Below are 15,286 nucleotides of genomic sequence, written 5' to 3' on the forward strand. Positions count from 1 at the left end.
TCAGGAAATACAGTCTGAAATCACAGCTTGGTGAATACTTGGACTTGGTGCGTGGGAGAAGATGGATTATGAAACGGGTCTCGTCCAGGTGGCTGAGCCCACCCCACAGCTGCTCTCTCCCCAGCTAGTGCCTGCAGCTCTCTGCTTCTCACCCGGCGGCTTCCTCCTGCCCCTTAGAAATTCGCTCCAGCACAGGCAGTGCTGGAGGGGCCTGAGGGGAAAGGCCCAGAAGCGTTAGTGAGCAGTCATGGGCAAGGGCTGCCGCCTCCCTGCTCAGTCTTGGGGACAACCCAAGGGCATTGCATAGGCTTCTGTCCCTTATGGCAGCGACCTGTAGACAGGACACCTGTCTGGGTGTCTCTCTTCTCCATCCCTCACTGGTCACAACCTCTTGTACTTACCAGAAGGGCTTCCCAAATAAACCTCCACCCTGGGTTTGCCTTCTGAAGAAGCCAGTACTAAACCATCTTAACTGATACTAAACTAAAAAGCTTGGATTCCGATTTTCTCTTTGGCATTGGTTTATTCTATGAAAGCCCAAAATAGCACTATTATTATTCATAATATTATTACTTTAATCAACAATTATGATTCTTTAGAAATCCTTGGCTGACAATTTTTTTGGGGGGGAGAAGGGTTAGTGTCATGTCTCAGATCCTTAGAAAGTCTGATGAAAGTAATAGACTAGCTTTCCAGAAAAATGCACATACGCACATAAAGAAAAAAAACTTTACATGCAGGTTCAGGGGATTCAAAAGTACAACACAGTCCCTGAACCCCACTTTAAAAGCCTTGTTTAGATGAAGACATCGTTGTGTTTCTTTCTCAAATTGTAAAATCGGCAAATAAATGTTCATTCCCATCCCTCAATTACCCAGAAGCAGGTGGGCAGCAAGAGTTAAACTTAGGTCCCAGAATCACACATTCGTGTCTGGGTCATGGAGCTTCTGAGACCCAGAGATACCCTCTCCCTCCTTTTGCACATGGTTATGCGAGACACAGAGAAGTTAAGCAGAAGAACTGGAAATGGGAATTTTAAACTGGAATTTGTCAACATCCAGGTCTGAATGTACACAGTGAGATGGGAATTTATTACTACTGAATTTGTTTTGCCACCATTTGGTGAGAATTATTATATCAATAATGACAGGAAGAATATTCAAAAAAGCTCAGTAGACAGTGTTGTGTAGGCATCATCTCTGTTAAACTTTCCAACGTTCTGAAGTGGTTATCAGCTCCGTACCAACGAGTGGAACTGGAAACCAAGGCTTGGTACCCTGCCACCCATGGATCATCTTCACATCCGCAGCCTAGTCTAGTGGGATGTGACTATTCGGGATCAAAATTTGCAGGGATGTGGTGACTAGGTGTCCCCTTAGGCACCAATAGAGAAAGCTGCTGTGTTATGAGTAAGACCAACTGCATGGTTTTATCTTTAGTCCAAATAAAGTTCTGGCTGCCAGCACACACCTGTAGGATGACCAGGATTCTGACTTAGATTCTATTTAAACCTGTTGTCAGGAGATGGCCATATTTCATTATAGGACAGTAGATGGAGGTCTCATTCATTCTTGCTAAAAATGTATTAAATACTGTCTTAGTCCTTTCAAGCTACAATAACAGCACACCACATACGGGGGGGCTAAACAACAAACGTTTATTCCTCATAGTTCTGGAGACTGGGAGTCCAAGATCAAGGCTCTGGCAGATTCAGTGTCTGGTGAGGGATTGCTTCCTGGTTCACAGACACCATCTGGTCACTGTGTCCTCATCTGGCAGAAAGAATGCAGGAGAGCTCTGTGGGGTCCCTTTTATAAGGGCACTAATCCCATTCATGGGGGCTCCACCCTCATGACCTAATCACCTCCCAAAGGCCCTCATCTTTTAATACTGTCACAGCATTAGGATCTGGGGTATTAGGATTAGGGGGGTTAGGATTTCAGCAGCTGAATTTTGAGAGGACACAAACATTCAGTCCATAACAAGTGTCGAAAGAATCGAAAGAAAAGTTAGATCTTACATCTGAGGCTTTTACATCCATGTGATATCATATAATCGGTTTCATTAAACTTTACTCATGCAGTTGATCAAATTTGCTGTTTTCTTTGATCTGCCAATATATCTTGGGTATACTCGAAACTCAGAGTAAAAGCTATAGATTAATATATGCATACATGTGTGTATGGTCTATGTGTATGTGTGTGTATGAGAGTATGTGTATTATGTGTGTGTATAATAAAAGTAGGTGATTTCCATTTCTTAGTCTGTTGAGAGTTTTACCTAGGACTTTGACTTCCAACTTGGAAAGGAAACTCTTTTTATTTAAGCACAATGACATCATTTAATAAGTATTTGGTGAACAGATCTATTTTTCTTCTAGAAAAAAAAGATGTAATCCTTCATCCTTTTTCCTTCAAAATATTTCTGGAAGAAAAGATTTTCTGACTTGTAATCTCCATCTTCACTAAGTCAGGTCCCTAGGACTTAATATAAACAGTCTTTGACTGAATGAGTGGTAAAGATCAGGTCCTACAGAGAATTTATGAACTGAAACCCGGAATTCCCAGGTGGTAACCTTGGCACCTTGTTCTATACAAAATGCAAGGTACCAGCCGGAACGTTTTAGATTTCATTAATGACACGAGCAAATGAACTGTGTAATAGATCACTGAAAGCTTTCAAGTCTTGGTGCAGACAGCACGATGAATAATAGGAAATTCACGCTGTTTGATAGGGAGATAAAATTTGGATGTTGAGTCTACGGAATGGAATGTTTTGGAGAATCGTGCTAACAGATACTCTCAACCCTTGGTTCAGATTTCTCATTTGCTCTGCATCGCGAGAGTCTGAAATTAGCGCTTAATGTAGCTTTAGCTGCTATAAAATGTCTTTCCCGCAGCCCAGCCAGTCAAACACCTTAGCTAGGGACTGAGACATCCTCGCTTGGATAAAGCAACAGTTTGTATGAGGCATATTTCATAGGAACTGTTTGGGTTTCCCATCAGAATCCTGTCATCCACAATGAACAAAGTGGAAACAGTTCCTCCTGGCTCTTCTTTTTTTTTTTTTTTGCGGTACGCGGGCCTCTCACTGTTGTGGCCTCTCCCGTTGCGGAGCACAGGCTCCGGACGCGCAGGCTCAGCAGCCATGGCTCACGGGCCCAGCCACTCCGCGGCATGTGGGATCTTCCCGGACCGGGGCACGAACCCGTGTCCCCTGCATCGGCAGGCGGACTCTCAACCACTGCGCCACCAGGGAAGCCCCCTCCTGGCTCTTCTTATGCCCTGATCTATTTCTACAAGCTCACAGCCACACAAACCTCTCTAAACATATACAAAATACTGGAAGTAGCTAACAGTGAACATTCGGAGGGTTAAGTGACTTCTTTACACAGGACTAAATGACAGTTAAGTCTTCCTGATTGTAGAGCCTGTGCCTCTTCTTGTTGCTAACCTCTGTGGACGTTGTGAAGGTCTGATTACAAACCAGGGGCAATCCTGTTGCCTCAGTTTATCCCATCCCTCAGTGCTGGGGGAGCTTGGGAAGCTGTGGTCAGGCAGGACCCCCCCACACACACCAGACTCTCCTATACCCACTGACTTACCCAGACAGAGACTCCTTCTTACCTCTGAGAGGTTCTGATGTCTGTTCCCTCCTTCCACACCCTCCCTGTGGTCACTACTGAGGTTTAGGTCCATCTCACTCTTCCTGGGGATTGTGAGATGGCCTGGTGGCCTGTCATCCACAGAGCAAATGGAAATGCTGGTCAATGAACAAGACAGCAGCCCGGGGACCATAAACACCAGATAAGAAAAGGCGGAGCAGCCTAGGGGACCCTCACGCGGCTATCGCTGACCCGCCTGCCGCAAAGAGAGGGAAGGTTGTTTCACTTGGTCCTCTCGGGAAATGGGTGTGTTTGAAATCTCTGCTCTCGGCTCTGACCGGCGAAATATATTGACTTAGGAATCCAGGCAGATCACTGGCTTCCATCCTGGAGTGAGTGTTGTTTCGGTGAATGTGCTGGTGTCTTGTGTTGGGATGCTGATGGACATACACTGTGTTCTGGGGGGTGCAGGACCCTGTCCTTAGAAATCTGAGCGGAGCGCTGGCTTTGCCCCAAGTGCGGGTGGACGCCGGCACGTTCCAGAAAACAGGTGTGTAAGTTCTGAAGGAAAATGATGCTGAGATAGGGATGCTGTTCCGTTTGACTCTTCTCTGTCTCTGGATTCCTGGGCTGAGTGGCTAAGTGGTTAGCGTTTGTCCCCTCACTTCCCCCTGTACCCCAGGAAGGCTGTGTATCCTTATCCACAAATTGCCTGAGTGACTTTTAGGGAAAAGAATAAAACCAAAACAGACAAAAGCAAAGCTTCCTCCATTTTTTGCCGGGCACGGGCTCAGAGGGAGTGCTGTCCCTGCCGTGGGGACCTCCTAGGTCAGGCCCCATGGTCCCCAGCCCCACTCAGGCCTGGATGCTGCACATTGTTTGACCAACAGCACCACCCCGGCCTGATTCCGTGGCGGCTCCAGAAGGGGTGGAACTGACCCACAAGGTCATGGGCTTTCTCTGCCAGACAAGCCGGGGGAGCCCCAGGCTGCTGGACACACGTTCTCTCTGGACAAACAACAGTCGGCGGAGCCCTGGGCTGGGGAGGAGGAATCAGGTAGAAGCTTGGGCCAGACTCCTTCCTCTTTTAGGGAATTTCCTGTTTATAAGGAGGGGCTGGGATTGTGGAATCCACAGACACAGGACATTAAAACGCCCGTGTACCAGGAGGAAGCTCCAGGGCCCTGGACGTAGTAGGCATTTCATTGAAAGGCTTGTTCGTTCAACTGCCTGGGAGGATGACACCGTCATTCCAGCCTAAACATTAGCCCTTATGGAACATTCAGTCCCACCAAATTTATCAACTATAAAAAATGATGATTTCTTATACAAGTCAATAAAGGGGTATTTATTACATGAAGACCTGGTACCTAGCATTGAGGGAGACATGAAGAGGGTGGAAAGGAAGTGTAAGAAACAGCCCCATCCTGAATTGCTGACCCACTCTCAGCAGACAACCGAAAGCTCAGGGTCAACAGGGACAGCTTTGTGTCCATCATTATCAGGGAACCAGACTATAGGGACCCAGTGTGGGCGGTTGGCTTTGTGGTGGTGAATCAAAGGAGGTCAGTATTTGCACAGGGAGTGGGGAGAGTTTGTGAGGGGTCGTGACAGGGACACGGAAGATGGTGAGCACGAACTTTGTGACCATCCTTGAGAAATCCAGCCCGTCCAGAGCAGGAGACTCGCCGCCCGAGAACAGGGCAGAAACACGCACTGCCCAGATTTGCAGGCATACAAACCTCAGTGGCCACGACTCACTCTAGGAGTGTTTATTTTGTTTGTTTATTTATAAAAATAACGAATCTATCTTTAGAGGAAAAGTCTCCCAATAACCTAGCTCTAAACCCATAAATCAGTGATTTTGTAATAGGTCTTGAACTGCTCAAACATAATTTCCTAGAATTTCAAGCAAAGGGATTTGCAAAAGAAACCGTTTCCTCTCCATCCCACATTGTTAATTTTATCCCTGCTGTAAATTTTTCTCCTAGGGAAATCCCCTGGGGGAGGCAGCTTCATGGAAATACTGTAGTGAGATGTTCAAGGACCTTTGGGACCACCTTCCTTTTCGGATGTTGATATGTCCCAGGACAATCTCTGCCATTCAGTACATTTTCAACAGTTAACATATCTACAGATGCAGCTGGTTTAAAACATGACATTTGTATCAAGTGCTGGTTAGGTTTGCTTGCTGCTGTTTCTCCTGTTTACATTGTCTCAGATTTGGGGTTTCTCCTCTATTGCCCTTGACACTTCATACTGCTGTTACTCCAGTGCCTCCCCCCATCGCATTTACTAAGGTGTAATTTACAGCCAGTGAAATTCTCCCCTTTTTGGTGTGTCGTTCTATGAGTTTGACACACATATGCAGTCATGTGATCACCACCATTTCAAGATTTATAATATTTTCATCATCCTAGAAAGCCTCCTTCTGCCCCTTTGTCCTCAGTCCCCTACCTTTGGACTCATGGACTCACAGTCTGTGGCCTTTTGTGTCTGGCTTTTTTCACTTAACATAATGCTTTTTAGGTTCATCCACTGAGTTGAAAGTATCCTTACTTTCACTGTTAATCGTATTACATTGTATGGATCACCACAATTATCCAGGGTCCAGTTGGTAGATGTTTGGGTTGTTTTCAGCTATTGGTGATTCTGAATAAAGCTGATGTAAACCTTTGCCTACAGGTCTCTGTGTGGACATATATTTTGATACGTCTATTGATTATGTCCTCTGCTTTTAGTCTGCCTTCAGTCAGTGAATCCTAAATTACTTGAAATGCTTTCTGAAAAAACTTTGAAAACGAAATCACATTTTAACTGCACGGGAAACTATTTAGAGAGATGCTTTGGCAATTCTATTTGCAGTGTGGGCCAACACGCCATAATTCATGCCTTACAAATTTATATTTTCATTTCTTGGATTTACGGAACATAGGGTGCATCTTTTGACAGGTAAAAATTCAGAGATTTTTTTCACTCCTTTGATTAATATTTTATTCCTGGAACAATTTTGATTTGTTTTACAGCTTAATATTTCTAGTTTGTTATGACGTGCTTGAGTAAAGAACCTTATCCCTCATCTGCAATCTCAAAACCGAAAATGCTCTGAAAACTTGATGTTTTAGCCTAATTTCTTGTTGGCAAAACCTGACCTGAACTGACCTGGGAGCCAAGGGGAGACCATTGCATTGAGTGTGAAGGGTCACAGGTGTGTGTGCTTGGGGCGGGACGGGGCGGGAGGGGGGCACTGCCCTCGTGCCTGCTGCCACCATTACATCATCTTGTAAGAGGCGCCTTCCTGACATCTGGAAAAGTATGAATTTTGCAACACATTTGGCTCCGAGAGATTTGAGGAAAGGATTTATGTTATCTTCATCTGTCCTCAACACAACTGCTACCTGTTTGATAGAACAGAGCTGTGCTGGAGAGTGATTTTGAAGCTTTTTTTTTTTTTTTACTGTGACTACACCAGTACACTTTTATGTCATGATCCAATACAACACAGATCCCTACAGTTTCAAAAAACAATAGCTGCTCTTACTGCATGCAGTGTGCTCCTGTTTTATTCTACTGTGTTTCATGAAAAAGAAAATGCTGGTTTGTGCCACTGCCTTTATTTGATAATAAACTAGTTAGTCGTGGCCTGAAGCTGGGAGAACCCTGAGCTGCACGGTGACGCTCCGCACGGTGGCAGCAAGCGGGGCTGGGGTGGGTGGGGGAGACTGGAAGTTGATTCCAGCCTCACTGGGGATGGATCCCGCAGTGATGACAAATGCTTACATCGCATGGCCTTTGCAGACGTCACGGTGACATGTGAGGACTGCTTTGCAGCAGAAACGTGTGCAGATTAGATTCATAATCCTCACACTTCAGATCCCGCAGAGGAGACCCCGAGACCGTGTGTCTTCCAATTATCTGGAGTAAATCACCCAGCTCCAGAGTGAGGGCTGCAGTTTACACAGGTTAGATTTTCCTCACTTCCCATGTTGCTATCATCCGCAAGGCCTGTGCAAGCTAATTAGAGGATCACCATGGGGGTGGGTCAGTCAGGGTTTGTGGGGAGCCGGTGTGAGGCAAAGAATGTATTTCAGGAGCTAGACTGTGCACAGTTGTGGGCGCTACTGGGGAAGTGAAGGCCCTGGAGGAAAGAAGAGCTGAACCAGTCCTTCTAGGAGTTGAAGTGGGACCCTGATGGGAGCTCGGGGAGAGGCCCTGGGGCAGCCCTGTCCCTGTGCAGCTCCGCTTCTGTGGAGCCGCGGTCGAGCATCAGTGCCTGGGCTCCAGAGGTCACCAGAAAACCAAGTATAACCATCTCAGCAGTTCATATTCATTTAAATAATGCTCATTTGACATTTTAATTATTTTATTGGAATTCAATTGACGTTGACCTTCCTACCAACTCTGAACCAAAGGACTCGCTTCCCAAAAGGAATGGCATAAATGAGGTTGTTCTTTTCTAGCTTCTGAAGGTGACGGCGGTTGTGTTTATTCCTGAGTCTGCTTCTTGGCCGTACCTGAAACTCCAATGCTTTTCTTTCTTTGCTCCATCTTCATTTCCCTGCCTCCTTATTTTGAATTTTCTGAGTCAGAATGAAACTTGACAGTTGGGACGACCCCAAGAAGTCATTTTGTTGGTGAGAAACTCACAAAAGCAAAGTGGTTTGCCCATGAATATCCACACCTGCCTCACTGCATCCCTGGACTTGGATAGGAGGATGGTAATTGAATTTGATTAATGAGTCGATCAGACCAAATATAATCATGGCCATGACTGCATCAGTTGGTCATTATCTTTCCCAGGCAGATAATTGACTTTGTGTTTTCAAGATGTGTTCTACACGAAGAATTCTAGGCAGTGTGTCTCTTCTGACTTTTAAAAATAATATGAAATATTAAAGATATCCTTTTGTATGTACCAACCAGCTTTCAAGGATCTTAAGAACCTGGGCACCACCAGCACAGGTGATTGAGTCCCTGTCTCCTGACTTTCATGGAGCTCTTTATGGGTGAATCTCTAACTGGTCTATATTCTGTACCTTTGCTAGTTCTCTTGTTTTTTTGCTTAATATTATGTTTGTGAGATGCATCCATATTTATTGATGGAGATGGTCACACGCACATTTGCACTGATGTATTGATTCATAGTATTTTATGGCTCTATTCTCTCTCCTCTTGATGGATATGTGGGTTTTTCCCAGTTTCCAGCTTCCTTGACCCCCTTTCAAGAGGGATAATCTCTCTGAACAAATAGGATCAATGTGACTAACCAGATTGGAAAGGAAATGTCTGCCTGTTGAAGAGAACATGATGTTTTAAGTAGTTTAGCATGTGCTTTTCTATATGGAAAATGTAATTGAGCTGAGCCTGGAAAGTCGAGCTATGTAGGATAACGTTTTATGGGGAAATGTATTCATCGATCTCGTTAATTTATTAGCATAGGGCTTCTACCCATAACCTGGTCAGCCTGGTTTCAAATGCAGAATTTATTTGAAATAAAATTTAATTTGTTGTTAAATGCTCTGTAATGCGCACCGACGATCCGTTTATGGAGGCTTCCACAAATATTTACTCTGTGCTGTGCGTGGTCCCTGGACCATCTAATTTACACTGTTGACTTTAGCCAACATATATGAGAAGAAAACTCTCACCTCCACCCTGTCAGTCAAAACTTCCCTCTCAGGCACAAACCCCACGTGGCTTCCAGGGTGACCTGCCACCTCCACACAACACCTCACGCTCATGGAAACACCGCCTCTGGGCACCACTTCTCGAGACCAGTGCATGATTTCCTCTGCAGTCTCAGTTCCGTCATGACAGTAGGGCCTCATTTGCTCTGAACCCTTCAGCCGTTCTGGTTATGTGGATGCTTTGCCAGAAATCCGAGTCCAGTAGGGAGGACCTGGCCATAACCCCTCTTCCTGACTTATCTCTGTGTTTAAGACACTTTCATAACCAACACTCAGTGCCCAGGGACAGTGCCTGGCACGTGCTAGAGGCTCAGTAAATATCTTTGGAGTGAATACATAAAAAATCCCACCAAATCAAGCCATTGTTCACTAGCTACAGCACATATTTCTTTTTCTTGAAATGTTTTCTCCAATATATGCATTTAATAAAACTGCATATGTATTCTGAATGGCTTATAATTTCCAGTTTTGAAAATTAAATTGTGTCCAAATAATTAAGATGTTACTCATCAACCCCTCGATCTTCAGCTGTTCCCCAGACCACAGTGACGTGTCCTGCCCTTTGTACTTTACCTTCCCCGAGCTAAAGTACGGGGCTCTTTGTGGCAGACAGCAGATCTAATTCTTCAACAGTACTTTGCACAAACTATTGTCATAGGAAGGAAAGAGTAAATATTTGGAGATAACATTAATTCTGCCAGCCTGTACTCAGAGCACACACTGTACCACACACACACACACACACACACACACACACACACACACACACGCGTAATATGTAAACATATATATATATAGTCCTCCTGGATACAGAGGTTCACAAACAAGTTAGCGACATAAAGTATTAAGTGTACATAGGCAGTTAGGCATCTAAAGGTGGCAGGTGGTGGACAGGCTTCAAGGTGGAGGTGTGGGAGGTGAGTCTTGACTGATGAGGGCACCCTGGAAGCGTGTGTGAGAAGGGCGTCGTGGTCCAAGGGGGAAGATCGCACACTGACTCGGAGGGACAAACACCTGCCTGTCCTGGTGTATGCGGTCAGCGTGGGTGGAATTTGAGGTCCAAGGAAGTCATAGCAAGAGACAAGGCAGACGGGCCTGCAACACCGAGGGCCTCGCGGGTGTGCTTGGGACTATGGACCTTTCTCGTCAGCAGGGCGGTGGGCGTGCCCAACCTGTGCTTCTAAAAGTTAAGCTTGGGTGCTAATGCGGAGGAGGCCTGCTTAGCAGAGGGGACGCCCTGAGGCAAAGTGACAAGGATGCCGTTCAATAATCCAGAAGCCAAAATAGAGGAGGGTGGGGAAGAGAAACACAGGCATGGAGACAGAATCTCCAGTTTCCTGTGACCAATGGCAGGGCCCAGGTTCTGTCCTGGTTGCTACACTGGTGACAGCGCCATCTTTCAAGGTGAGGAATAAGGGAGGAAGAGCAGATTTTGGGATAGAGATAGCATTTAGTTGTAAGAAGCTGTCGAATACTGAGTGGAGATGTCTAGTAGGAAAATGGGTCTTGGGGACATGCTTGGACTGGGTGTGCAGGTTTGTAAGTCGTCGTGCAGATGCTGAGTGGAGCCTCGGTGGTGAGTGTGTCATTCAGGTCTGCCATGTGGAGTTAGAAAAAATAAGTGAGGACTAGACCTTGCCAACTCATCAACATTTACGCGGGAGGCAGAGAAGAGGAGCCTGGTGGGCACAGCCCAGCCCCGCACTCCCTTGGGGGATCTCCCAGCAAGGTGAGCCTTTGGGGGTGTCCAGAGGGAGGTGGAGAAGTAGACAGGAGAGGGAAGGAAAGCAGGGAGAGTGGATGTGGGAGCGGATTTGTCCAGCGCAGCACAGAGGCGGCATGGGATGGGGTTGGAATGGGCCATCGGGCCTTGCGGTGGGAGCAGTGATTGGGGGGAAGCTGAGGCACCAGGTAAAAGCGGGGGCAAGTGCAGTGAGTGGCAGCTCCCAACAAGGGCTCTGCTGCCAGCTGTGCATTTGGTCCAGGCTTCAGCCTACCCTGCGTTGGTTTCTTCTTTGCAAGATGAGGAAATGGACTAGATCTTTTCTGGTTTCTTCCAGCTCCATGGCTGCAGTGACTTCCTGAGTGAGTGGGTGGATAGATGGGAGGAGGGCTGAGGGAGAGGAATGAGGTATCACTGACTGCAATTATTAGGGGCTTATTCAAAACCAAATGTATAAAGATTAGCTACACGTTAGTACAGTTTCCAAATTGTCCATTCATTGTGATCAAACCTATAGACCAGTGAGGAGACACTGAGTCAGCATTTTCTAAAGCTTGCGCCGTGAGCACTAGCTCGGCAGAATGTAATAGGTGTTAGATAAAACTAAGAAATGGTTTGTGGTCAAATAAATTTGGGAGAGGGAGGCTTAAGTAAGCTCAGAGTTACTGTTTTACTACAGAACTTCTCAAGTTCTTTACTATAATAATATTCGTTGTGATTTTCTAACACTTATTTGACCAGCAACTGTTTTTTTCCTCCTTTCGTCTTGTCTTGTTTTGCTTTAATTTGCAGCACTTCTGAGGACTAGCGCTCTGATTAATGTAACTCAGTAGACACTGGTCTAGACAGTGAAGAAGGAGACTTTAGTGATAAGATGGTCCCCACGGGACATATCGGTTGGACTTTGTCTATTGTCCACGGCCCGTGTTATCGTCTTCTGAAGGCTCGTTGTGTCCGCTAGGCAGTGCCGTGAATGTGCTGCTGTGTTAGCTCGGGACCCGAGAGCCGCAGTTGATAGGTTGGCACCTCTGTGGCTGAAGGATTCCATTCTGAGTCGGATTGCAGCCCAGTCCTGGATCCAGGAGCTACATTCTGTCACAGCAGGTGGAGGATTGCTTTTGCAAGCTGCGTTCATTTACTCCCTTAGTGTATGTGGGCTATCGAGTGTCTCTTTGGGGACCAGGAAGCACAAAGCTGGGGCTGTAGCCTCAAAGCCACTGTTTGCAAATGGGGATGCGCCTGCAGAGAACAGGTGGGAGGAGCCCGGTGCTGCTGGCTTTCTGTAAGAACTCTTTCTCCTCCAGTCTGCTTGGTTGGTGCTTTTCATAAAATGCCATGGTCAACTCATTTTCCACAAAGGAGCCACAATAATTTATCCCCCCAAATCCACCCGGGAAGGACCCACCAGCTCCCCTGGCAGCCCCACACAGGAAACACCCCTACCCCGCCCCAGCCTGGCCTTTGTTTTCTGGCCTCTCTCCGAGTTCTCATTCTGGTGATATTAATTCTCCTTTGCTCTGTCTGATCATGTTAGATGTACTTTAAAAGTAGGCAGCAAACCTCTACATTTTTATTATGATGAAATCAATCATCAGGTTTCATCGTTACGATTCTGGATTATAAGTTTCATAAGTAATTATAAAGTTTGGATGAAGTTTTCATAATTGACTTACTCTTAACCCATATGAAAGGAACTTGCCATCTTTAGAAACCTTTCACACAACCACGTGTGTTTTATTTATGGAAGTAAAGGGATGTCTCATCACTTTCATGTTTCTCTATTCAGAAGAGTTTAAAGTCATGTGGAAAATCGAAGCTTCTACAGGGGATGCCCTCTTCCAGTCCATTTTTATAAAAAGCCAGTTAGACTGGTCTAAGGAATTCTTCCTAGAAGATCTTGGATTAGAAGACTCTTTACTTAATGAAGATTTAACTTTTATTTATATTATAGTAACAAATGGATGGAAATATTCTAAATGTACAACAGTAGTGGACTAGTTAAGTAAATCCTGTCTGACTGTGAGTGTGGTGAGGCTTAAAACTCTTCAGTGAGTTGTGAAAATGTGAGTGATGTATTAAATGAACAAATTGTCGAAATCCGTAGGTAAAGTATGAGCCTAGTCTTGTTAACTCTAAGAACGCGTGTCCATGCACAGAAGGAAGACTGGAAGGGAAGGCCGTGGGGATACGTACAGGAGGAAGCAGCAGTTGACAGCATAAACTTTGCACTTACAGGGAGCTCGAGGATAATTCTGTTCTCTCTCTGACTCTCTGTGTGACTTTAGGGAAGTAAGTCTACCTTTTGGAGCCTTACTTTTTTCATATGTAAAAGGAGGCTAAGTAATAATGCCTAACTCTTTAAGGTGATTGGTTGGACTAAATAATATGTACGAAGCTCTGAGCACAAAGCAATTGCTCAGTAAGTGGTAGATATTATTACTAATTTTAAAAAATTTTATTGAAATATAGTCGATTTACAGTGTTGTGTTAGTTTCAGGTATACAGCAAAGTGATTCAGTTATATATATACATATATATATGTATACATATATATTCTTTTTTAGATTCTTTTCCATTATAGGTTATTACAAAATATTGAGTACAGTTCCCTGTGCTAAACAGTAGGTCCTTGTTGCTTATCTATTTTATGTACCGTAGTGTGTGTATGTTAATCCCAAATTCCTAATCTATCCCTTCCCCGCCTTTCCCCTTTGGTAACCACAAGTTTGTTTTCAATGTCTGTGAGTCTATTTCTGGTTTGTAAATAAGTTTATTTGTATCATGTTTTTAGAGTCCACATATAAGCGATATCATATGATGTTTTAGTTTACTAAAATGTTAACATGGTTATTTCTAGGTGATGGGGTCTTGCTATTATTATGTTTTTACCAATATATCACATATCCAATGTAAATGACTACAGTATGTATTTCATCACATGAAGTGTATATGGAAAACTATGTATCTTTACATGCATAATTTCCTATCTTCTGCTTCCTGTCCCTAAACAAGTTTTATCTCTGATACACATTGGGTCACTTTCATCTGAGTCCAGTGAGATAAAGAAGACAAACAGTGTTATCTCTTTGGGGCAGAGGAAGGACGCAGGATGTGGGGAAGGCCTCCAGTGAAAGGCAGCTGTCAGGTCCTACTGACACTGGAACCGAATCTTCTGAGTTCTCTGTTAACGATCTTTCTTGGAACAGGATGGAAAACAAAATCAAATCAGTATTCAAAATCATGAAGAGCTCCTATTCAAGGATTGCTTTAACATCTTCTCCGTTTTTCCTTCTAACTTTGATTTACTTCCAAGGCCCAATATCTCGTAGCTGCTTGTGTACATCTAGTATTTAACTGCTCCAGCTAGATTGCAAACACCTGTCTCTGTACTGGATGCGTGGTTTGTTTAATAACAAGTTAGTTCATTAGCACGTTTTAGGAGTGAGAATTGGTTTAGGGTTCTTTATACTATTTCTAAAACTCCCTGGAAGTTTCCTGAATCTTAGTAGATTACATAAGACCGGGGTTGGTGAAAAGCTTTCTGGTACCTTCTGGGCAGAAACTGAGCATTCTTTATTTTAAATCATTAAGAAGATTTAAGCATACTTTATGATGGTTCAACCATAGCAACATAAAAACAACTAAATTTCCTCTCCACCCCCCGCCCCCTGCTTTTTTCCCCTCCATAGCTTAAAGGGAGCGGATGCTGGCAACGGGATCCGAGTGTTTGTGCCTGACGTCGGCATGTTCATAGCCAGTCTGACCATCTGGCTGGTCTGTAGGAACATCGTTCAGAAACCACTGACTGAAGAAGCAGCGCAGTATAACCTGGAGTTTGAGAATGAAGAATCGGTAAATGTGACTTTGTGCCTCTTCCTTCTTTGATTTCTGGGGCCTTGACCTTGGTAGGTTGTGACAGTGTAACAGTGAGATATGCACTGTGCTTCATGCCCTCCCGTGCTGGGCGGTTACTGGGCACACCCTCGTGTGGGCATTCTCACCCATGCCTGGGCCACGAGGAGACAAGTTCGGAGACCATGAGGGCTGCCCTGCGAGAGGCATCGTCCCCTAAGGGCCTGGGCTTGACCCTGTGTCTCTTCACTGTCATCTGCCCTTAATTCAGATGGGGAACCTTTCAAATTTGTATCGTAGCCTATGGTCTAGATACCTTCATTACTGCAATGCTCTTAGAGAAGTAACACCTGGTAGTTGTAAGAGAAAAAATTAATTCTACCTTGAAGGAGGCTTCCAGTCTGTGCACCTTGCTGTCCC

At 44.9% G+C, this 15,286-nt stretch overlaps 1 protein-coding gene across 2 annotated transcripts in view; it reads left to right on the top strand.

Moving 5' to 3' along the window:
• Window positions 1–15,286, top strand: part of PIEZO2 (piezo type mechanosensitive ion channel component 2) — a 332,921-nt gene that overhangs the window by 167,069 nt on the left and 150,566 nt on the right. For both annotated transcript variants that reach the window (XM_073790517.1, XM_073790518.1), the window contains exon 5: window positions 14,704–14,866. In XM_073790517.1, the coding sequence (XP_073646618.1) occupies window positions 14,704–14,866 (163 nt within the window). The remainder of the gene's footprint in view (window positions 1–14,703; window positions 14,867–15,286) is intronic.

The sequence above is a fragment of the Tursiops truncatus genome, chromosome 13, assembly GCF_011762595.2.
Source record: "Tursiops truncatus isolate mTurTru1 chromosome 13, mTurTru1.mat.Y, whole genome shotgun sequence".
Taxonomy (NCBI): Eukaryota; Metazoa; Chordata; class Mammalia; order Artiodactyla; family Delphinidae; genus Tursiops; species Tursiops truncatus.